The sequence below is a fragment of the Podarcis cretensis genome, assembly GCF_951804945.1.
Source record: "Podarcis cretensis genome assembly, chromosome: 6".
Taxonomy (NCBI): Eukaryota; Metazoa; Chordata; class Lepidosauria; order Squamata; family Lacertidae; genus Podarcis; species Podarcis cretensis.
In genome coordinates, this window is record NC_137175.1 from 25,233,740 (window position 1) to 25,257,061 (window position 23,322).

At 47.2% G+C, this 23,322-nt stretch overlaps 1 protein-coding gene across 3 annotated transcripts; it reads left to right on the forward strand.

The window, feature by feature from the left end:
• Positions 1-1,776: 1,776 nt before the first annotated feature.
• On the forward strand, positions 1,777-21,657 carry MAFB (MAF bZIP transcription factor B). 3 transcript variants are annotated; one of them, XM_079979821.1, is made up of 3 exons: positions 1,777-3,576; positions 18,248-18,302; positions 20,380-21,657. In XM_079979821.1, the coding sequence occupies exons 1-2, from the start codon at positions 2,606-2,608 to the stop codon at positions 18,258-18,260; spliced, it is 984 nt and encodes a 327-aa protein (XP_079835947.1). In that variant the 5' UTR covers positions 1,777-2,605; the 3' UTR covers positions 18,261-18,302; positions 20,380-21,657. The 3 variants fall into 3 exon arrangements, with proteins under 3 accessions (XP_079835947.1, XP_079835945.1, XP_079835946.1); XM_079979819.1 differs by lacking the exon at positions 18,248-18,302; XM_079979820.1 differs by lacking the exons at positions 18,248-18,302; positions 20,380-21,657 and adding an exon at positions 3,802-6,100.
• Positions 21,658-23,322: the final 1,665 nt, after the last annotated feature.

Sequence of the window (23,322 nt, forward strand, 5' to 3'; positions counted from 1 at the left end):
CTGACACACGCCCCTCTTCCTTCCTGGAGAAACAGGTAGAGTTTATATAGGTGGTCACAGTATCCTTCTAGTAGGGGCTGGTGGTCACCTGGCCCCCGGAAGCCTCTGTCCTAGCTTTCGAGGGGTCTTTCTTCCCCCGTGCCCTCATCTCCCAGCCTCAGGAGGTTCTTGCAACACACTCCCCTCAAATCCCACCACCCTCGAGTTCCAGCCGATTGCAGTCGAAGAACCCCAGTTCCAAGCGAGCACGTTCAAGGCAATGAGGTCCGTTGGCATGCCCTGAAATTCCTTTTGGAAGAGGCCTGCGCGGAAGGCGGAGGTAATATACAGCCACCGACGGTTACCCTCGTGTTCCTGTAGTGCCTGGGCATCGCATCATGACACCTGGAGATTTCTGGGCTAGGATAAACTCAAATGGAAACTGCACTGAGCTACTATTCTGTTCAAAGTTTTGATCGCATCTTTAAAAGAAATTGGGGGGGGGCGAGGAGAGGGTAAAACCTGTGTGCATCAGTAACTAGCATATATCCTCTTCCCTCTCTGAATGAAAAAGATCAGAGGTCATAGAACATTTGATCAATCAGAGGGGTGGGTGGCTGTGAAATACCCTTTCCGTGAGAAGACGGCAAGTGGGTGAAGAAATAACCCAACAGTTTCTGGTGGAAAAGGATCACTTGGATTTAAAACGCCGTGCCGGTGTAGGAAGCCGTGGTCCTCCCGATACAGATTTCACTTCGGTTGCCCCTGCCGTTTCTATTCCTCGTCCATAGATGCTTCCGTCAATTTCGCCTCCTGCTCTGAGTATTTCCCCCTCTCCTTTACAGATGGATGCTATACTCCATGTGGCCACTTGGGGTCGCGCTTTATGCCTGTTTGGGGCAGAGCTGCTGAAAAGAGAAATAAGAGTGAGCGAGCGAGCACCTTAATCTCCCTTAATCGTTACAAAATGTTCAAACAAAAACAGTGGTCCAAAAAAAAGAAAGAAGAAATCTTGCAAAATGTGATCTTTGCATGCAGTTACTCGCGGAGAAGAGGAAATCACAGGCCTGCCCCAGGTGTGAAATGGAGAGGTCTAGTTCCTCCCTGCCCACCCGTCCTGTTGAAGTCATCCACCACTGCTAGGATGCTCTTTTTAAAAATGATCTCTAACTTGGGACCTCGCTCCCCCGCTCCATATAATAAAAGGCCGTGCAAAACATGTCTACAACCCGCTTCCTTCCCATCCTGCAATATGCATGCACGCGCACACACCTCACTCGCGTTTTGCCCTAACTTTCTTGTGCAATAAACCCCATCTCCTTCCCAGGCACCATAAACACGGGGGGGGGGGCAGCCCTTTACTAGCACTTTCTCTTATTCCCCCTCCCCCGCGAAGCAATTCTTTTTTGCTCCCTTTCCTATAATGGGGACGGTGTGTGCGTATGACGGGCTGGTGGGGGATTTAATTAAGGATAATTAATAAAGGTGTGGGCGGGGGAGGGTGACTCGCAAAGCCATAGACAGGCGCGGGAAGAAGAACCTGGTGGCGAGATGAAAACATGAAACGCCCCCCCCCCCCCCCCGCTCCTCCCCAACAAGCCCGGCCGGGAGCTGGGCTGCGCGAGCTGCTTCTCCAGCTGCGAGTCAGCTGACTGGCTGCGAGCTGTCAGCCGGGCTTGGGAGCGCGGCCCCGCCCCCCGGCTACCCCAGGAACTCCGCGCCCGGGCCGCGGTTGGTCGGCGCGCCCCCGCCGGCCCCGCCCCTCGCGCATATAAGTAGAGAAGAGCAAAGGCACGCCGAATCACAGCTGTTCAATCGGCGCTGGAGGAAGCGGCCGCGAGCCGAGCGCAGCTTGCCGAGGAGTGGGCTGCGCGCGTGTGAGAGAGAGAGTGAGTGAGAGAGAGAGAGAGGGTGCTGTTCTTTTTTCCCCTTTCCCCTCCTCTTCCTCCTCCTCCTCCTGCTGCTGCTGCGCTCTCTCCTTCCCGGCCTCCCTCCCATTTCCCAGCGCGATCGCAACTCTGCACACAAAAAGCAGCAACTGCAACCAGCCGCCCTTCTCTGCTGAGCAGCAAAGCGAGCGAAAAGTTGCTCCAGGTCGCGAAGGGAAGCCGGACTTACAAACCAGAGACTGAATCTGAATCCTTGCAGATCGCTCGTTCCCCCGTCTCTCCCTGCGAGGGGAAGCAGCGCGCGCACGTACGAACAGCTCCGAAGGATTTTCCTCCCCCCTGCATTCTTCCTTTTAAAAAAAAAACTGCTCTTTTTTTTGCCAGCGGGTTTCTGGCAAGCAGGAGAAACTGACAGCTCTCTCTCTCCTTGCATTGCATCGCCGGCACCGTTAGGGCGAAGGAGAACGAAGAGCCGCGGCCCCTCGAGGGAGGGAGAGAGAGAGAGTGAGTGTGTCTCTCTCTGGCTCTGGCTGTCTCCGGGACTTGGCTTGGCTGCGGTGAAGCGGCGGAGAAAGTTTCTTCCGGGCTGGCTGGCAGCGCGGAGGGTTGGAGCGTGGAGTGAGCCGACGAGGCGGTGAGATCCGTCTTCCTCCTCGTCGTCGCCGTCGTCGCCGTCGTGGTCCCCTCTCCTCTCTCCGGCGGGAGAGGAGGCTCTTCCCCCCGCGGAGCCCAGCGCAATGGCTGGCGAGCTGAGCATCGGCCCCGAGCTGCCCACCAGCCCCCTGGCCATGGAGTACGTCAATGACTTCGACCTGATGAAATTCGACGTGAAGAAGGAGCCCCTGGGCCGAGCCGACCGCTCGGGCCGCCACTGCACGCGCCTGCAGCCCGCCGGCTCGGTGTCGTCCACCCCGATCAGCACCCCCTGCAGCTCGGTGCCGTCGTCGCCCAGCTTCAGCCCCACCGAACAGAAGACGCACCTGGAGGACCTCTACTGGATGGCCAACAGCTACCAGCAGATGAACCCCGAGACGCTCAACCTGACTCCGGAAGACGCGGTGGAAGCCCTCATCGGGTCCCACCAGGTGCCCCAGCAGCTCCAGGGCTTCGAGAGCTTCCGGGCCGCTGCCGCTCACCACCACCACCATCACCACCAGCATCACCATCACCAGTACACCGGGGTCCCCCACGAAGACCTGTCGGGCAACGGGCACCCTCACCATCATCACCACCACCACCCTCACCATCACCAGGCGTCGCCCACCCCTTCCAACGCCTCCAGCTCCTCCCAGCAGCTCCAGAACACCCACCAGCCTCACCCATCGTCCTCGTCTTCGTCCTCCTCGTCCTCCAGCAGCGTGGAAGACCGGTTCTCCGACGACCAGCTGGTGTCCATGTCCGTGCGGGAGCTCAACCGGCACCTGAGGGGCTTCACCAAGGACGAGGTGATCCGCCTCAAGCAGAAGAGGAGGACCTTGAAGAACAGAGGCTATGCCCAGTCTTGCAGGTACAAGAGGGTCCAGCAGAAGCATCACCTGGAGAACGAGAAGACCCAGCTCATCCAACAGGTGGAACAGCTCAAGCAAGAGGTCAACCGGCTGGCCAGAGAAAGAGACGCCTACAAGCTCAAGTGCGAGAAACTGGCCAGCAATGGCTTCCGAGAGGCCGGATCCACCAGTGACAACCCGTCTTCTCCCGAGTTCTTCATGTGAGTCCTTAAAAAAAAAACAAAAAACCCCACCAGCCAACCGAGATATGTTTCTCCCCCTACCCACCCCCCACCTGCTCCCCAGTTGTCGTTCCCCCTCTCCCATCCTCTGACATCTCCATCCATCCTACCCTCTTGAGCTGAGAATCAGAAGAGCAACCGAGGGGCCTGGGAAGGGGGTGACGCGTTGGCCTGTGTAATCCGTGACTCTGCTAATCTTTGCAGATCCTTGTCTTCCTCTAGATGAGCTGCGAAGATCCAAGCGGGAGGGGAAGGGTCGCAACTTTTTCATCTTAATTGGCCAGAGAGAGACAGAGATGTGTGGAAGAAAGAGAGAGAAAGAGACAGACAGAGAGAGAGATGGGGCGGAGGGGGTGGGATGGGGAGAGAAAAGTAGGTGGGGAGGAGGAGAAAAGGACTGTTTTAAACAAACACACACACACAAATGTTTTATACGAATCGGTTGCTTGCTTGTAGAACTTTAACCTGGACTTTGCAAAGCAAAACGATGGGCACTGGACAAGCCATCTAGAATTACTTGCTTTGGAGTGGTTGTTGTTTTATAAACGGAAGGAAGAAAACAAGAGAGAAGGGAGGAAAATACCCAATTTACCTGGAAAAAGAGGAGAGGACAATATATGCAGACTCCTCATATATTGCCTGCCTATGAGAAAGTGACAGAATTCAGATGGGACGTTGCCATGCGAGAGAGAAGGGAGGGAGAGGAAAGAAAATGAAAACTCCTCGGTTTTATTGCCTGCTTGATCATATAGGGGATAAAAATACGAAAAAAATCTGCATTAAAAATATTAATCCTGCATGCTGGACATGTATGGTAACTTCTATTTTGTACCATTTTTCTTGTTTAAACTTTTCGCATGTTGTTGATCATCGATCATATCTTCTTTTTCTGTTCCTGTTCGTTTTTTTCCCCTTTTCTTTTCAATGAGTGAGGAAATGTCACGAGTATATATATAAAGCCCTCTTTTTTAACTGCTCATGCAACTGTTTCTCTATATTTCTTTTAAAAATAAATAAATCTGGGCTCATTCCACCAGGAACTTCTCCTGGGCATGTCCCTTTGGAATGAACAGGGCTGCTCTTGGTGGATTGGGCCCCCTGTTAGCTTGTAAATATATATCAGCCATATCAACCGGCGCAGGGGGCAAATCACAATAACATTTCAGCAGGCTGGCTTTTGATGGTTTTGGTCGTTCTTTAGGGAAATAATAAATTTACACACACACACACAAGAGAGAAAAGAGAAATTCTGGGCATTTTGCATTCAGAAAGCAACTTTGTATATTTGGTGCACTTTGAAAAGCTGTAACTTTAAAAAAATGTTTTTAGTTTTCATTTTGATTTTTGTTGGGGCAGAGAAAATGACAAACCTAACCTGGTCCACCCCAATGATCTTAAGTATACTCTAGAAGTTAACTCTTCCGAAATCAGCGGAGTTGACCTCCCGATCTGTGCGGTTAGAAAGGGCCAAGTTCCCCCTGAATTAAATTGGACTTTTACTTCCAAGTATGTGTCGTGGTGTGTCCTTCAGAGAGCGAAAAGGAAAACAAGTACCCAGGCAGAATATTATTAATGTGTGACAACACTTGGATCCCGTCCTGGGTCTTCACCGTAGTCCCCAGTAATCTTCCGTTTGGGCTACCTGAATTTATCAGACACTCAGGAAAAGTAAGAGATTTTACAACTTGGCGATTACTTCTCCCCGCCCTCGCAAGCCCCTAGCAACAATTGGCCGCTTCACTTCTTAACGCTGAGAGATGCGAGTCAGTTTCAGTGGCTGCGTCTCGCGCAACTCACGTGCTCGCGCTCTGATTGGAGTTAAGTTAATCAGTGTAAGAGTAGGAATACATTCTGAATGCATTAAAAAAACCACACCTCTTATTTTTTTTAAAAAAAATATTGTTTTGGAGGCAGACACTTCGCTTTTTCAAGTATATTCTTTTTTGCAATGTTTAACCTGCTTCTTCATGCAGCCAGTGAGAGTTTAGCCAAATTTCTTTGCAAATGCTAATACTGTAGTTAATAATCTGGAGTCTTATGGGTGTGTTTATTACTTTTTTTTTCTTCTGGTGTTTTTTTTTGTTTTTCCTCCTGCAGGTCAGTAAAAGGATTTTATGTTGCACTGACAAAAATACCAAAATGAAAACCTTTATTTTTTAGTTTTCTTTTAGGGTTTGCTGGCACTGCTGGCCGGATGCATTTTAAGTTTGTATTAGTTTATAAATTAACAGTAATACCAAGAATCGTGAAAAATGAAGAGCATGGTGCTTGCCGTTTTAAATATTGTGGATATTAATAGTCATGCATCAGAAAAAAAAAATACCCCTCTGAGCTTTTTGGGTTTTTACGGATTCAACTGTGTTGAAGTCGCAACATTGCAGCAGCAGAGAGAGAAAAAATATTGTTTTTATTTCATGTAAACGTTCTGAAGGGATCAATTTAAAATCCTGCTTATGATATGAAAAATATTAAAAAAACACCTCTTGGTCTTATTGTAGTTTTATTCAGACTGGTTTCTGGTTTTTGTTTGTTTATTAAATTGTTTCATATTTTTGCTTACTAATATTATTGAAATGGTATTTTCTTTGGAGGGGGTACTTCTTTCACTACTTGGGGGTTGAATTCTCTCACTACTTGGGGGAAGAAGACATTTGTGACTGTTATTATTTGGGTCCAGATTCACCAAATCAGGGGACTGCTAGAACTCTGTACTTCCAGCCCGATCCATTATCAAAATTCTTCTTTAAAAAAACCTAACAACAATAACATCCTGCAGTCTGAGAAAAGATGTATTTTCTCGGAAGTAAGTTTTAACGTGTTAAAAGGGGATCTCTTCCACATAAATGCCCTAAGATGGTAGCCTTAGTCCCAGACACTTAATTTCAGAGGCAGCACATATATATCACTGTGCTTTAACCTGTATATGATAGATCAAGTTGAGGTCAAATGATGATTTCAGCAATATCGTTGCACCAAGTTGTGCTTTGGTCTTCATAATATTCTAGTTTGTCTAGAACTGAAATTCTCATTTCTTATTCTAAAAGCATTTAACTTGGAAGCGAGCATCTTTGATTTTAATGAGAGCTTCCATGGAAAAAATGTTCCGGATCAGGATAGAACATGGAAGTTTTCTGGCTTGCTTTAGTCCAACCTTTCAGCGTTCTTAAATGAAGGGGCCACAGCATTAGGGGGGGGGGGGGGAGAGAGAAAGATGCCAAGATCACGTCCTTCTGTAAAATGGACAGGCCTCGATGGAACTTTGGCCTGAGCTCAGCCGTACATCACCCTGGTCTCGAACCACCCAGGGATCGGGAACTTTTCACTCTCTGCAAAGATCTGTTTGCCTGTGCTGTTTCCAAAGAGCCCCAAACTCTCCATGCGGCTGAAAATAGTTGCTTTTTTCAATTGGACTGAAATCCTTCGGCCGGTCTTACTGCCCCTACTCTCTCTCTCTCTCTCTCTCTCTCTCTCTCTCTCTCTCTCTCTCTCTCTCCCTCCCCCCTCCAATGACACAAAACGTCGAAAGGGTTAAACGCCATCGCGCGCGCGCACACACACACACACACACAGCTTCCACACATCTCCAGTTTCACACCTAAGAGAGGCCGAACCGAGTCTGAACTGAAATGCTCGGGCCTGACAGCAAGGCACCTCCGAGGGGGGGCGAAGGAAAGGCTTGCAAGCTTCATCACATCAGGCTTGCGGGGGGGGGGGTGTCTCTCGGGTGTGGGAAAGGGACCTGCGGCGATCGTGCTGAAACACAGGCCCAAGAGCTTAACAAAACATACGGGATGGGCCTTGTGTATCTGTGTGTATATACAGAGCGCCATTCCGGTTCCCCGGGGAGGAATGGGGGGGGGGCGGAGAGAACCTCTTTGTTGTTATTATTATTTATTATTATTTATTCAACAACCCGCACGCCCCCTCCCTCCCAGGCAAAACCATTCGTGAAACAGAAAGCGCCTAGCGGAGCAACGCTGACCCAGAGAGCCCCGGGGGGCTACCCCTTGGAGGCACCCCGCCCCCCCCGGATTTGAACCGTCCTTCTCTGCGTCCTCATTGCCCCACAAGCCAAAGTCAGAGTTGTGCCATTCCTGATCTAGCCAGCTTCACCTGCCTCCCACAGACCCGTCCCTCGGTTCCCAAGAGGTGATCTTAGCCTCCGCCACTCGCCACCGCAGCGGATACATGCTTTCACTCCTCCTCTGTTAATTCACTAAGTTTAGGCTGATGGTGGAGGTGACTAGAAGAAAAGCCAGCGGCAGCGGTCGATGTCCCTCTCCTTCCTGATACAAACAGCTGAGTCGCTCCATGCTCAGAATCAGCGCAAGAGTGTAAACTTTTTAAAAAACAAAAACCCAGCCATACAGAATTTAATTTGAACTGATTTAGGTACGCTCGAGGTGAGCCGAACCTTCCACCTTACTTCCATGGAAAGTGTAGGAAGAATGGGAGGTACATTTACGCGGAGGTAAGCTCTGTGGGTTTCTGGGGAACACGATAAAAAAAGAAAAACCAGTCTGTAACTCAGAAGCGAAGCCTCGCTGAGTTGAGCTGGGCCTGGTTTCCTGGTACGCGCCGTCGGGCTTGCAAGCCTCAGCAGGCTAACTAGGGAGTCAGTTTCCTTGACCAGCGTGAGACAGAGAACCAGGAAACTTGAAATACACTTCCAAGAGAACGTATGTAGGATCCGGATGGCAAAAGCTTTCGGGTCTATGCCTTCTGCTCTCAAATGACGGGCAAGTTGCGCAGGTAGGGAACGCTCTCTGTGTGTGCTTTGGTTTTTAAACAACTTTCCACTCCTTTTCAGAACTCAAAGTGAGAAATACCTATTTCTGTTATTCCTCCCGAAACTGTCGTCTTGGAAGGAAGGCCGAGATGGGGGGAAGGATCATTATAATAAGGCGTGCGTGAGAGAAGGGGGTCGGGGATCAGTTAAACCTGTGAGGAGGAGACTCCCACACCGACCGCACTTGCAAGCGGAAGACAAATGCGAAGCTTTGCCTGCGGGTCGATCATCCCCACCAGGCAGCGAGGGTTGTCAGTATTCGTAAGAAAAATTCCAACCCCGCACTGGCTGCTAGAGAAGGCGGAGAAGAGCTGCTGCCAGCCCGAAGGAGCAGCATGGAGGAGGGGGCTAGCGAGGGCTTCATTTTTCTCCCCCTCCCCACTTGCCAAGGGAGGCACGCTCGGCCTGTCGGAAGGCCTGAGCGGAATATTGTTCGTGGGAACTGCCATCGCATATTAATGTTCTCTCATGCATGCACGGAATAAATCACTGCAGCTAATTGAGCAACAATTTTTCCCCCTCCAGGAAAACAGGCCTCAGAGAAGTACAAGGAGGTTCCTTTGGAAGCGCCCGGATTCCCATCAAATAACTGTGTCAGTGGAAAGGTTCAAGGGCAGAGGTCCGCTGCTGTAGGAAGTGTCCTGGCAGCAGCACTCGGCGCTCTTAATAAATGTTAATTTAGCGGACTTTTAAAATTTGATAAAAATCAAAGTATCAACCTCCTCTAGTTAGACTTGTGGGATTAAAAAATGAGTGGTGCCGAGGGGGTAGGACTTTCGAGCAGAAGTCAAGGGTCCCGCTCGGGAGAACGAGCAGGAGGACCTCCTAACGTAGCGCGAAGTCATAGACATTATTATACCATCTAAGAAGGAAGGCTGGTGCAAGGACGTTAAAGTCAGAGTGTTTGAATTGCCTAACCGTAGGAGGGCTAGGAACATGGGCAGCCGCATTATATGCCAAGCCAGATCTCTGGTCCATCTACATCAGGTTTATCCTGGGATCACCTGGGATCTCTGGCATGCAAAGTGCGTGGCACTAAGGCACAGTCCTGCTAAGATCGCTTTGTTTTTGGTGGTGTTCCCCCTCTTTCTTTCTTTCTTTCTTTTTTTTTTTTTTTGAGGGGCACTCAGTTTTGGGCCTATGGCAGTGGGCGCAAATTGTCTACTTGCTGACAAACGGAACCGGGAGAAAACAGGCACATCTTGCAGAGATGCAGTTACAGTATAACTCCGACCTCTGCAAATGGGACAGAGGACGAGTTTCTCAGGCTACAAACCTTGAGGTTCCAATGCTATCAGGCTATCGTTGATGTACGCAAAACAGCGACTCTCTCTCTCGCTCTCTCGCTCTCATCCCCCCTCCCCCGTTTATGTAGAGGAGGCTAAACGTGCACGCACGCGCACACATACCCCGACTGCAACCCTATGCACAATTGCTCGGAAATCAGGCTTACTTCGGAGTAAGCATGCATAGAATTGAAGCGAGGCGCACATTCTCTAGGGGGCTGTTTCAAAACAGACGCCCCAACAAGGCTGTTTTGAGATCAAAGGGGAAGTGAAACTTCATGCTGAAAAGGACGGAGGAGAATTCCCCCCCCCAGCTGCTCTACAAATTTCACAAGCTTTGTTGCTATAAAATCACATACAAAACACACTATGAACACTTGTGGAAATTGGGGAAGTGACCCTTAAAAAGGAATTTAAACATTCGCATTTTATGGAGACGACCTGGTAGCTTTAGCAGGAAAGAAAGAAACCCAACGCAGCTAATGTGAAATGCTTGTGTGTGTTTGTGTTACTGGATAGAAAGTGCACCAGAAGTAATTGCAGAGAAATGGGGTGGTGGTGGGGAAGAGAGCGCACTAGTAGAATGGGTGTCTGATCACAGGGACCGGATGAAATAGATAAGATGCAGCCCCCAACCTGGGCATGTTTAACTTAGAAGTAAGCCCTACCTTATCTAATGGAGCTGACGCGCTATTAAACAAGGCCACTGAATTCAACCGGGCTTGCTTCTCTGAGTAGGCATGGTGAGGTTTGCGCGGGATGTATATATGCCAAATGGCAGCCTAAGGTTTCTAGCGGCGCAGCTATGGCATGGGAAGAGACATACAGACTCAAATAGACAGACTGTAGCTGACACAAGATAGGCAGACGCCGCTGTGTACAGATAGACAGGCTCACAACTCGGAATACAGACACGATTAGGGTGGGAAAGATATAGTTGAATAAAACTAGGGTGGTTTGAAAGCGGCGGGGAGGTGTTATCCAATCTGAGGTTTCTCTCTTCCCCCCACCCCACCCGATTTTCCTTGTGTGTGATTTTCCTCTGCACAGAAGAGAAGCAGATGAATTCACTAGCAGAGCAAAACTGCAGGCCGCCTCTTCTCGTCCGCTATAGAAGAAAAAAAAATCACAGATTTCCTGCATCGGGAGAAGTTCGGCCTTTTCTCTCGTTGCCTGGCCCGGAGTCTCTAGCTGGGTTGTCTTTTCACTCAGGCATTTCGCCTTCTCCACAATTTATTCTGTCTCTCCCTTTCTCTTTCTCTTTCTCTTTCTCTTTCTCAGACTGGCCTAAGGGCATTCCCGAATACAGTATTTTCTTTCAGTATGTCTCGATAGGTTCTCAGTTCAGAAGAACAGTTGACACAAGCATCAGCTGGAAAGAGGAAAGCGCAATTCTCTCTCTCTCTCTCTCTCTCTCTCTCTCTCTGTGTGTGTGTGTGTGTGAGAGAGAGAGAGAGAGAGAGAGAGAGAGAGAGAGAGAGAATGTATGCACACCCACCCACACAAGGGTTGCCCTTGGGCCCAGTGCTTGCTTTTATATTATTAAAAACCAAACAACTACGATACGTTCCGGATTAAGCTGAAGCTTTCAACACCCACTACTGAAACTCCATGCATGTGATGGAAGCTAGAGATGGTAACTGAGGACTGAGGGGAAGGCGCTTTTTGCACAAGCTCGGGAACGCACGGCAGGAATACGCAATCTGAACATAAGCCTCGGGGACGATTCCCATTAGCTTGTTAGCCTCTCACACAAAACCCCCGCCAATATTGCCAAGCAGCTTGCTTCCACCTTAGACGGGCTGCTGATCTCGATGAACTCTCGGTCGGAGGCATCAGATCTCTCCTTGCGGACTTCTTAGCCCCCTGTTCCCTGCGCAGCTTGACCCACGCGCGCGTTCATTTCCTCTTGGCTATTGATTGACAACAAAAATAGGAAGTGTTGTGCAGAGAGGAAGAAAGTGGAGTAGACAGGGAAGCGTTGGCCAGGGAAAGTAAGATGCAAGGGGCGCCATGCGGTAGGGGTGGGAGGGAAGAGAAGGGCCCAGTCACCCCCTCCTTTGTTTCAGATCACGCCTAGTGGTGATATCTCAAGAGCACTTGCTCCCGGGTTATTCTTATGCGCAACACTAAAGTAACCTTCCCCAAGGGAAGATCAAGGAACTTTGCTATGAATTTTGTTTCTCTCTTCCGCCTCTTGCAACCTAAAAGGGGACCTCTGAGAGGAGGAGATCTACGATCCTTCTAATACAGAGGTCCTGTGGCTGGGACGGGACGATATGGGATGGGGGGGGCAATTCCCATCTCTTGCGGGGCGCAATTAGTGCCAGCACCGTCCGTTAAGAGTTTGGGTGTAATCTTCGACACCTCCCTTTCCATGGAGGCGCAGATTGCAGCTATAACAAAGGCGGCATTTTTCCATCTCCGCCAAGCTAAGCAGTTGGCTCCTTACCTCTCTCGCCCTGACCTAGCCACTGTGATCCACGCAAGGGTCACCTCCAGACTGGATTATTGTAACTCGCTCTACCTGGGGCTGCCCTTGAGACTGACCCAGAAACTCCAGCGGGTGCAGAATGCTGCAGCGACTCCTTACTGGGTCTTCGCTGCTAGATCACATTCACCCGGTGCTATACCAGCTGCACTGGCTCTTGGTGGTGTACAGGATCAGGTTGAAGGTGCTAGTTTTAACCTTTAAAGCCCTATAAGGCCTAGGACCCTACCTACGGGACCGCCTCTCCTGGTATGCTCCACAGAGAAACTTACGGCCTTCAAATAAAAACATCTTGAAGGTCCCAGGCCACAGAGAAGTTAGGCTGGCCTCAACTAGAGCCAGGGCTTTTTCGGCTGTAGCGCCGACCTGGTGGAACACTCTGTCACAAGAGACTAGGGCCCTGCGGGACTTGACCTCTTTCGGCAGGGCCTGCAAGACAGAGCTGTTCCGCCAGGCCTTTGGCCAGGGCACAGCCTGACTCCCTCCCTTGGCAATCTTCGTGGAGCTCTGGCCCAATGGTGGCCAGTGGCTTGAATTTAATTAATTTTATAATGAATGATTTTAGAGTGTTGTTTGTGCTGTACTTTTGTACTGTTTTATTGTTGTTAGCCGCCCTGAGCCCGACTTCGGCTGGGGAGGGTGGGATATGAATAATATTTATTATTATTATTATGAGTCCCGCCAGAATCTTTATTTTGAAGAACTGATGGAGGAACATAGGATGCCAGACCACTGGTCTCTACCCTGACCGGCAGCAGCTCTCCAGGGTTTCAGACAGGGGCCTCCTCAGAGTCTTATCTGGGGATGCCGGGGATTGAACCTGGTACCTTCTGCATGCAAAGCAGACGCTCTGCCACTGAGCCACTGCCGTTCCCTTTAGCCCTTTCCCTAGATCCAGGAAGGCAACGTCACCAGTCCACAGAAGGCGGAATAGAATGTCCCAAACATTCTGTAGGAGACGCATTGTATAATGGTCTGGAATTATGATTCAGGACCCATAAATTAAAGGGGGATAAGGCCTCAGCCAAGCTCTTACTCCTATATGCAGTGTCAGACCTGCTCCAACGCTGCAATTTAACAATAACATATACTAAGAGCGAGAGAGAGAGCGCCTTGGCCCATGTGCAGAGTTCCGCCACTAACCGTAGCCAAGCCTTTCTGGGGATTAATAGTAAGGATCAACTTTCGGCGAGCAGCATATGTAACTTCCAGGCAGACTTCAATCTACGAAAGACACACACACACACACACACACACACACACACACACCCCTTCTCGGTGTAGAGATTAAATGCTGCCGCCCTGATATGGCTAACAGGCAAGCCATATTTTGCTGTTTTTATAGAAGCCTTCTTTGCGCAGAGAAAAGAGCAATCATGGTTATTACTGTTCTCCTTTTCTATATCAGAAACTGGGGCCAAAGAAAGCAAATTTTCCTCTGGTCCGAGGTGTGAGGAGCAATGAGTGGTGCAAAGGCTTGTGTTGTATTAGCCTATTGCATCTACAAAGGCATTGACTATGCAGTGGAAGACAAGCCTAGTAAACGTGTTTGTTTACTAGGAAGTGCGGTATGTCCTGCTGTTTTCAATGGAGCCAGCTCCCAAGCAAGGGTGCACAGGATGGCGGTCTTACAGCCCCAATCCTTTTACTCAGAAGTAAGTCCTACTCATTTTAAGCGTTTATCCTTATTTCCCAGGGCTGCTAGCCTCTGCGCGCTTTTCTTAGGAGGACATCAGCGGTTACTATCTCTGAGTAAGAGCACATATGACCGGGCTACGTAACTGGGAATCTGGATCAGCGCCTCTCGTCTTTCACGTCGCCTTTGGAGACGAAATATAGCCAAACTATTCCACATTAGGAACTAAGCCCTGTAGATCTCAGTGGAGTGTTACTCTTGAGTAAGCATGTGGCTCAGGCTGCACACAGGAAGCATTACAGGACCCGATCCCGGAGTCAGTGCAACCTTCCCCCATCCCGAGGTGGGGTTGGGGTATATAGTTCCTGGCAGAAATACAGCCAAGCTCATACTGATGCCCCACCTCTTTCTTAAGGCGCTTGATTTCACTACCGTTTTGCAACGAACACGTGTCTTCCACTGACTCGAGTTCGAATCCCACCAACAGTTGTCACTTAGTTCCATTCATTTGCATCATGGTCCGAGATTCCGCCCCTCACCCTAGCAAAGCTTGATTGTCCCTAATCCAATTTGCCTGTGACCTTTTCTTTTTCTTTTAAGATACTGTCATTGCAGTGAGAGCTGCATGCATAAAAAAGGACAGGAGGTTTGAAGGCCGTTCAGGATTTGCAGCCTCTTCCAAATGTGGCGTCTGATTCTGCTCCTCCTGCATTCTCGAGGTGTGGTGCAGCCGCCGCTGCCGAGACCCCTTCAGTGCAAATCAGATTATTTTGTTTGATCTTCCAGTTTTGCTGGAGCTATTGCTAACCGCTGTAGAGAGATTTGCATTGCTCCGGGTTTGCTCTCCCTGCAGGGCAGAGAAGGGAACGACTAACAAGGTTTTGCCCCAGAATTAAACAAGACGAGCAGGAAACGCAACGGGGGATCGCGATGGAAGGGAGGGTGTAGCAGATGATGCTTGCGCCTGGGACTAGAGAGGATCCCACTGGAATCATTTAAGACAGGCCTGGCTCAAAGTCAGATCACTTTTGGAATTGGGGCTTAGCAAATATATATACACAGAGAGACTTGTGAATGAGCTCCACTGGACTGAGTGTGACTTAAGTCCAAGCAAGCCAGAATTGGATCGGGCCGCAAGTTTATGCGCTCCTCCTTGGAAGTAACCTCTATTCTGAACCCAGTGGGGCTGCCTTCTAAATATGCACAAAAACCTGCTTTATGGCTGCAATCGTTTTGTACACTTACAGTCTGCATAATATTTATTTTATACGCAAGGAAATCTCACATAGAATGATTGGAAGGGACCATGAGGGTCATCTAATTTAACTCCCTGCAATGCTGGAATTTTTTTCTCCCAACGTGGAGCTCGAACCCACGACCCTGAAATTAAGAGTCTCATGCTTTTACCGACTGAACTATCTTGTTGCAGTTAATGGGACTTAGTCCCTGAGAAGTGTGTGCAAGATCGCAGCCTTACTTGGCAGTAACCGCATTAAATTCAGTGGGACTTCCGAGCAAACGGGCTTTAGATGTGCACGAATGGGTTTGCGTGTGTGCAAATAAACTTAGTCCAACATGACTGATACTCAGAGTGGATCCACTGAAATCAAAGGACTTGACGTTAGTCATAGCCAGAGCAGACCTATTGCAACCATTGATTTCAAAGGGTCTACTCTGAGCAAGACTCAGTCGGATCTTACCCCCGATTTTCGGTGTGCGTGTGTGTGTGTTCACCATAAAAACTCTGCAGGAAAACCTCTCCCCCCCCCCCCAGATGCCCGTCTGATCAACTTTTGCAATCCAGTAGATCGGCCACGACTGGACCTAATGGTCAGGGGTCCCTTTACCTTTACCTTAGATCATGCACAGTACTGTACTGGTTAGCCTTGAAGGAGCCAGGTTGGCAACAGTATTAGGATGAGCTGGGGATTGCGAGATAACCGCAGCTGTGTTTTAGGTTTTAATGTGATTTTTTAAAAAACATTTTTTATAAAAAAAATATTTTAACTTGGCGAAACGCCCGCACGTCGCTCGAGCAAGCTGGTTCCGCGGGTTGATTGACAGCGCAAGGTCACCGAGCTCTTCTGGGCGATGGGTGTCAAGTTTCAAGAGCAGACAGATAAAGCTGCCGGAAAGCTCTTTTCTGCCCCCTCGCCCTTTCCCTGCTTCTTCTCGCCTTGTTCTTTTTGGCATGGCGGAAGAACCCTCTTCAGACTCAGAAAGCAAGGACAACGGGCACTCTGCCCTACCTGCGCAGTTTATGCGTAGACATTGCTTTTTTCCTGCTTAGCTGCGACGCTGCGAAAAGAAGGCTTTGGTCGGGTTGACCAAATCCCAGCCGAGCTGTAAAGCTCAGGAATTTTGTCTCCCACCTTTTAGAACCAGGGGCTTGCAAAGTTTCTGCTGTTTTCAAACAACAGTGGTAAATGTTTCAAACACAGCAGGTAAGGTTTAAAAAGTTCAGGTCCATTTTGTATATTTAAGGGACGGATTTACACCCTCCCTTAAATATATTAAGGGTTCAATCCTATATAGATGTCTGCTCAAAACCATGTCTGACTACATTCAGTAAAGGAGCACATTCAGATAAGGGGGTTTATAATTGCAGCCCATCTCCAATAAATGAAAGAAGAAACTTAACCTTTATTATTATTTTTACTACATTGGCTCCTCTCTCTCCCCTTTATGGTTAAGGGTAGGCTTAGGCTGTGTGTGTGTAAGTGTCACTGAACTCAGTGCAACTTACTACTAAGTAGGTAAGCATGCAGTGGGATGCAGCAGAAACGTCCCTCCCCCTTCGGGAGGGGACAGAAAGGGCAAGACATATGGGCAAATAGTGTCTGGGGGGAAAATATTAATGACAGGAGTTCATTATAACAGGGGAGGGTAAATTGGGGGAGAGCTTCTTGTTGGGGGTGTGTGATTGCCCCCTGGCCTCCCTGTATGGTCCATGCATGCATAAGTTTGCACTGCACAATTTTTGCTTTCCCTTTGACTATATGCCTCCATGAATTAGTCTCTCTCTCTCTCTCCCCCCCCCCCACTCCATTCCAATATGTTCTGTAAGGTGGACTTCTAGAATGCAACACTGGCTGGCTGTTTTATATAAGGCAGAGGGAAGGCTTCTGTGCTTGCTTTCCTCGCCGTTTAGAACAGCACCTTAAATAAATGATACGCTTCTTGGACCAAGGCAGGAGCAAACCTTCTGCACAGCTGTGCTCTTGGAATGGAGGAACCCTTTTCTATGCTGCATGCTTTCCTCTGCACAGTGGCAATTCAGAAGTGTTAAAGGAATAGCAGAAGGATATACAGCGAACCCATGCTTGACAATGATTTCCTGATGTTTCTGCTTCGCACGGCCATAATTAGAATAAGTGTATTGCAATTACAGAAGAGGAACTCATATGTAAGGCAAAAGGTACTGACACAGGCTCCCCTCTCCTTTCTCTCATCGCTTTGCTCAAGCAGTTAGGAGCAGCTTTTAGCGAGAAAGATCTGCCCTTTGAATGTATTTTATTCCCCCTTTTAAAGTTTCATTACTTCTCTCAAGCTCTCCCCCCCATGCGAAATGCGATGTTTCCACGCTCTGTACATGTGCTCCCTTAAAAGATTTGTTTAGCTAAGGAAACCGCTGCTAAGCGGCGAGAAAGGAATTAAATGTATAGAATGATAAGCTGCTGCTAAGACGTATAAGAACACTTAAATTAATAATAAGGACTTGTTCTGAGGCAAAATTCAATTTTGCTTCCTATTATGCAATCTTTGCATGTAAAGTTGCTTTAATGCAAAATAGCAGCTCATCAAAAATTCTGTTTTATTGTTATCAAAAATTTATGATATCCTGAGGCATGAGGGGCCAGGGCGCAAGGTAGGCAAGCCACGTCCTTTTAGCAAGTTTAGTGCTTTCTGAAAAGCAATGTATTTCAAACTTTGGGGGAAATTATTCCTGAGATGAAGGTACGGTGGTGGGGAAGTTTCGGTTGCGGTAAGGCTGCTTGCACGAGAAAGCCACTGAATACTGGCAGTCAGTAAGCCAAATATATTCTTTCGGCAGAGTTCAGAGATGTCACAGGCAGCTGCTATTATTGGTTGGAGAAGGAAGAAAGGGGTCTTCTGAAATGTTACTTGGAAATCTTCAGTTTCCCAGCCTATATCAACAATTGTATATGCTCTCTGACCCATTTATCAGCAAATATGAATGTCTGTAGAAATGTAGAAATGCAAGGGGCCAGACCTAGACTTGCTCATGCTTAGAATGGGCCCATTAAAAATCAACGTGACTTCTTAGTCATAACTAATTTGTCCTATTCATTTAAATGGGTCTACCTGAAGCACAATTAAATCTGGTTCCAACCCAAGCTGTTGAAAAATGAATCTGATTTTTATTTATTTATCTTTATAAAAAAAGCTTCACGTGCTTTTCTGTGCTATCTTTATTTCTCTCTTAGTACCATGCTGTAAAGCACTGTGCAAGAAAACCGCACTCTCAACAGCCTCATGAGGGTAGGTAATCAATATAAGAATCTAATCGTTTTGCTGGTAGATTTAAGCTGATAGCGGCTCCTTCTGGCTGCAGGGGGGATCCATGGAAAAAGTGAGTCTGGAACCCTGGTTTCCCATGTAGTGGAGCAAAATGAGTTGAGGGAAGGCCTGCAATGTTCTCCAAAACAGTAGGCTAGTTTCTACACACACTCACACACCCCTCACTGTCCTCCAGACAAAAGGCGTTATCAGATTCCAAGGACACATTCCTGCCTGGTGAAAACAGTCAAGGTCTGTCGCCTGGTGCGAGATGTTGTGGCTAAGGATGGTTGTGCATGTGATGTGGGGAGAGTCCTGAAGGCCAGGATCCTCAACTCTGGTCTAATGTGAGAGATGCTGATTCAGAAGTCTGTCTAGAAGCCAAGCTTTCTGATCAATGCCCTCCCACCAGATGTCAAAGAGAACAACAACTACCAGACTTTTAGAAGACATCTGAAGGCAGCCCTGTTTAGGGAAGCTTTTAATGTTTGACAGACTGCTGTATTTTAATATTTTGTTGGAAGCCGCCCAGAGTGATGGGCGGGGTATAAATACAAAATTATTATTATTATTATTATTATTATTATTACAGTGGTACCTCAGGTTAAGTACTTAATTCGTTCCGGAGGTCTGTACTTAACCTGAAATTGTTCTTAACCTGAAGCACCACTTTAGCTAATGGGGCCTCCTGCTGCTGCTGTGCCACCGGAGCACGATTTCTGTTCTCATCCTGAAGCAAAGTTCTTAACCTGAAGCACTATTCCTGGGTTAGCGGAGTCTGTAACCTGAAGCGTATGTAACCTGAAGCGTATGTAACCCGAGGTACCACTGTATTATTATTATTATTATCTAAGAGGCACATGGAAGGGCTGGTTGTCAACACCCTGTGGCAAGGAAACACAGTCTGTGTATGCCCAGAGACAGTTCCATCTTTATTGCTTCCTCCAGTGAGCCATGGGGATTGGAAACAGTATCTGATGCTCAGCTCAGAAAGGTGGCCTTCCATTCTGGACTGCACTCGCCGTAATAGCAGAATTAGTGCCCACGTACTGGTGGAAATGGAGCTGAGTTTGGGCTGCTGAGAAACAAGAGGAAGGCATCCTGATGTTTACAGATTTGGTTTTTTTTAATTGAACCCTGCCACAAATAAAACAGAAAGAGACATCCCCCTGCATCCTAAGAGCCAAATAGCACTGAGCATGCTCAGTGGATACAGGCACCAATGAATGCCAGCTAGATAAGAAAAACTGAAGGCAGGGTTGGGTGGGGAAAATGAAAGGGCAGTTGGGCTGCTGGAACTCCCAACAGCTTTGTGTCCCGGAGGGTGGCATGGCTGGCTGGCTGGCACAAACAGGAGTGCTCTATTTAGTGGAGGGTGTTATACGGCAACATTTTGTTCTACTTTTAGCACTGGGTGTAATGAAATACTTCTTTCTGTTGCTCTTTTTGTCTGACAGTTCTAAGTAAAGACTCCTTTAATGGCAGACTTACAAACACCACACATTTGTACTGGGCATCTGCTGCACAGTCAGCTGACCTGCGTATCAGTGGTGCTGATCAGTGGTTTGGAGTGCCTGCATCCAGTTGTGGGTCCAGGGACTCCTTAATTGACCCAGGTGCTTTGTTTGCTGGGAGTGCTCCTAGGCAGGACCTCATGCATATTTGTAGACAGGTTGCTTGGGGACTTTGCGGCACATCAACAGTTAAATTGTATTCTGCCACATGCAGATAGAAGTAGAAATTTCAGAGCTAAGAAACTCCTAAGTGATTCACACATGGTCTGGGAAATTAGCTTTCTATGCATTGTTGCTATGACTATATTATATAATATATATATATAATAAAGGGTATAATAAATATATAAACATTATTCTGGAAATACAAGTCTAAGCAAGGACACACTAAGTAGAATCAAGCCTTCACTATGTTTGTTTCTAACCTACTGACTGTCTTATTTCCTTCTTTATCATTCAGAGCTCAGTTTAAAAATTGCTTTATACATTGTCTTGTCCACACAACAACCCCCATGAGAAAAGTTAATATTGTTCTTATTTTGCAGATGGGGAAACTTGCAGAAGGCCATCCAGTGAAACCATTGCTGCGTTGGGGAGAGTGTTTTGGATGAACTTGGCCCATGGGATTGCACTAATTTCCTCTTTACAGCATGTGGCTATTAGGACTCTATTAGTGCCCTGCACATCATGGTGACCAAGAACCAGGAGAAGAAGCTAAATGGATTGCAAACCTACTTGAAGAGCACGATGAAAAATGGCTGAATCATCAGCCGTGTCTTCCTCACTTTGGATCCTTCTCCCATTTTGGGGTTTCTCCATTCGCCCCCCTCAAAGTACAATGTTATTTTCAAGGGCAAGTTCATTTCAGACTCTGGATTCAGACTCATTTCAGACCTTTTGTAAATTTCTTCCATGTTAAAAAAAAAACAATAATCAAATATTTGCCTCCCTTCTCCCCACCAAAAAAGCGCATCAGGGACAAAGATTGTAGACCAGCCTGCTGCTGGCAGTGCTAGTTTTGTATGTCCAGAGGTTTCTTTCATTTTTTTAAAGAAAAAAGAATACAAGGGAACATTGTTTATAACTGTGATTCCCCCATTTGTATTTGAAGTGGTACACTCCATTCTACCACCTCATTACACCACCATCTCATTCGGCTACATGGGCAGACCAGGCCTTAGGCAAGTTACTTTTTCTCAGACTCAGTGTCTCCCCTCAATTCTGTAATATGGGGATAATGCTTGGTTGTTAGGCAGGATTGCTGAACTGATGAATGTGTAGTGCTTTGAACTCTCTAAGCACTATATAAATGCTATTATTAGCACAAAACACAAAGACACAATGTGCCGTTCCGTCCACTCCAAAATATACCTGATTCACAATCTCTAATAAAGGTGAATCACAGGTAAGAATTGTGCGTCATTTATAAAATGAAAAGAGCCAGAGTTAAAGCCTTTCTTGAAGCCAGATTGTATGACTGGAATCAATTCTATTGTTAGAAAGTTTAATGATAGTAACAGTAAATGGAAGGCACTTTGTACGTGTTTCAGTGTGCTCTTGTCTTGATTATTTATGAATGTCTATGATGCAGGTATAAGTCCTGACATTGAAAACAAGTTCTGAAACTAAGCCTGGTGAGTCTTAACTAAAATTAAACCCAGAATAAGAGTTAAATTTGCACTCAGAAGAAGGCTGTGTAGTAATGTCACCCAGTTCCATAATTTATGAAGCAATTTGGATCACACTTAAACATAGCAGACTTATCATCTTGTCTCTGGAATAGAATTTAAAGACATTGTTTATAATAAATCATTGCAACTCTACATCTTTTGTCTCTTCTTTAATCTGTATCCAGTTGTACTTTACTGTAAATACATCATAATTACCGGTGTCTGGTGTTTATGCATGCAATAGCTGATAGGTGACACTCTTTTGTTTATTCGTCTGCACAGTAAGCAAAGGGTTCTCTGCTGCAAATAAAAAATCAAATCAAATCAAAGATAAATGTGGTACTTGGAGGGTTAAACAAGGTCTCAGAATCTGAGTAAATATTTATATGAAGTGCTCAAAGAAGGGAAAGGAGGGGCAAAAAGCCCCTTTCAATATAACTAAATATAAATTACAGAGCTTTATATTAGCTGTCAAATTATTCTAGCTCTTGTATTCAAGTACTTGTTCCACTGGTAATGCTACATGCGACATGCAGGTTTATGCCTTCTTGCAAGGCTTGGCAAGTAATTAAACTAAATTGTTTGGAGGTTTGCACCGATTTATTCAGTCTGTGGAAGAGACAAGCAACCTGTTAACTTGACGGTTACTACGAGGGCATCATTCTCCATCACCACTTAAAGGGAGGAATGAAAGCAAGCAAGAAAATGGTTCTTCTGTACTGAACTGCGCATGTAACTTCAGATCCTTCATCAATGGCCTATTTGGGACAGAGACCGTTTCCTTTGGTTTGAAAAGAAGGAACAAGATACAGTGTACTTGTGGAAATTGTTAATAAAGCTGAAACAAATTTGACACTCTCTGAATGCAGATGTCAAATTTTCATCCAATGAGTGGGACCTACCAAAAAAAGAGAGAAAGTGGAGTGCTATTGTTCAGGATTCCAGCTATAAGAAGAGCTTGCTGGATCAGGCCAATGGGCCATCAAGAGGGTCCATTCCTAAATTTTATCAACAAAACAACTATGTGAAGTAGATTAATCTGTGGGAGAGTCATAGGTCCACAGTCACTGAGCAAGCTTCATGACTTAGCAGAGGGCTGAAGAACCAGGTTCCATACTATGGCTTCCCAATGACAGATTTTTTTTCTTCATGTGGGAAAGTTCCAGAACCCATAATTCCCCCATAATTCCCGCCCATAATTCCCAGAAGCATGGCACAATGGCTGGTCAGACTCCAGGCTTGAGGGATCTACTTTGGATGGCTTGCTGTGATTGAATCTGTAAGATCCAGGTACAAAATAATGTCTGGGGTTGGGATTGGGGAAGCTCAGCTTATGAATTGGTTTTCAGAACCAGAACTGATCTCATAGTCTTCTCAACTCCAGTGTGGTGTAGTGGTTAAGAGCAGTGGACTCGTAATCTGGTGAATTGGGTTTGCGTCCCCGCTCCTCCACATGCAGCTGCTGGGTGACTTTGGGCCAGTCACACTTCCCTGAAGTCTCTCAGCCTCACTCACCTCACAGAGTGTTTGTTGTGGGGGAGGAAGGGAAAGGAGATTGTTAGCTGCTTTGAGACTCCTTAAGGGGAGTGAAAGGCGGGATATCAAATCCAAACCCTTCTTCTTGTTCTCCCTAAACAGGATCAGAGCTTTTATAGAATCATAGAATTATAGAGTTGGAAGACACACCAAGGGTTGAACCCTCTGCAATCATGGCTAGAGAATCCCAGACAGATGGCCATCCAAGCTCTGAACCTCCAATGAAAGAGAGTCTGCCACTTTTGGAGGGAGTCCATTCCACTCTTACTGCAACAGTCCACC

Bases quoted from the DNA above. Each gene is read 5' to 3' on its own strand.
- MAFB (XM_079979819.1), top strand. From the start codon at position 2,606: ATGGCTGGCGAGCTGAGCATCGGCCCCGAGCTGCCCACCAGCCCCCTG. The intron at 3,577-20,379 runs GTGAGTCCTTAA...CTTATTTTGCAG, and splicing joins TCTTCTCCCGAGTTCTTCAT to ATGGGGAAACTTGCAGAAGG.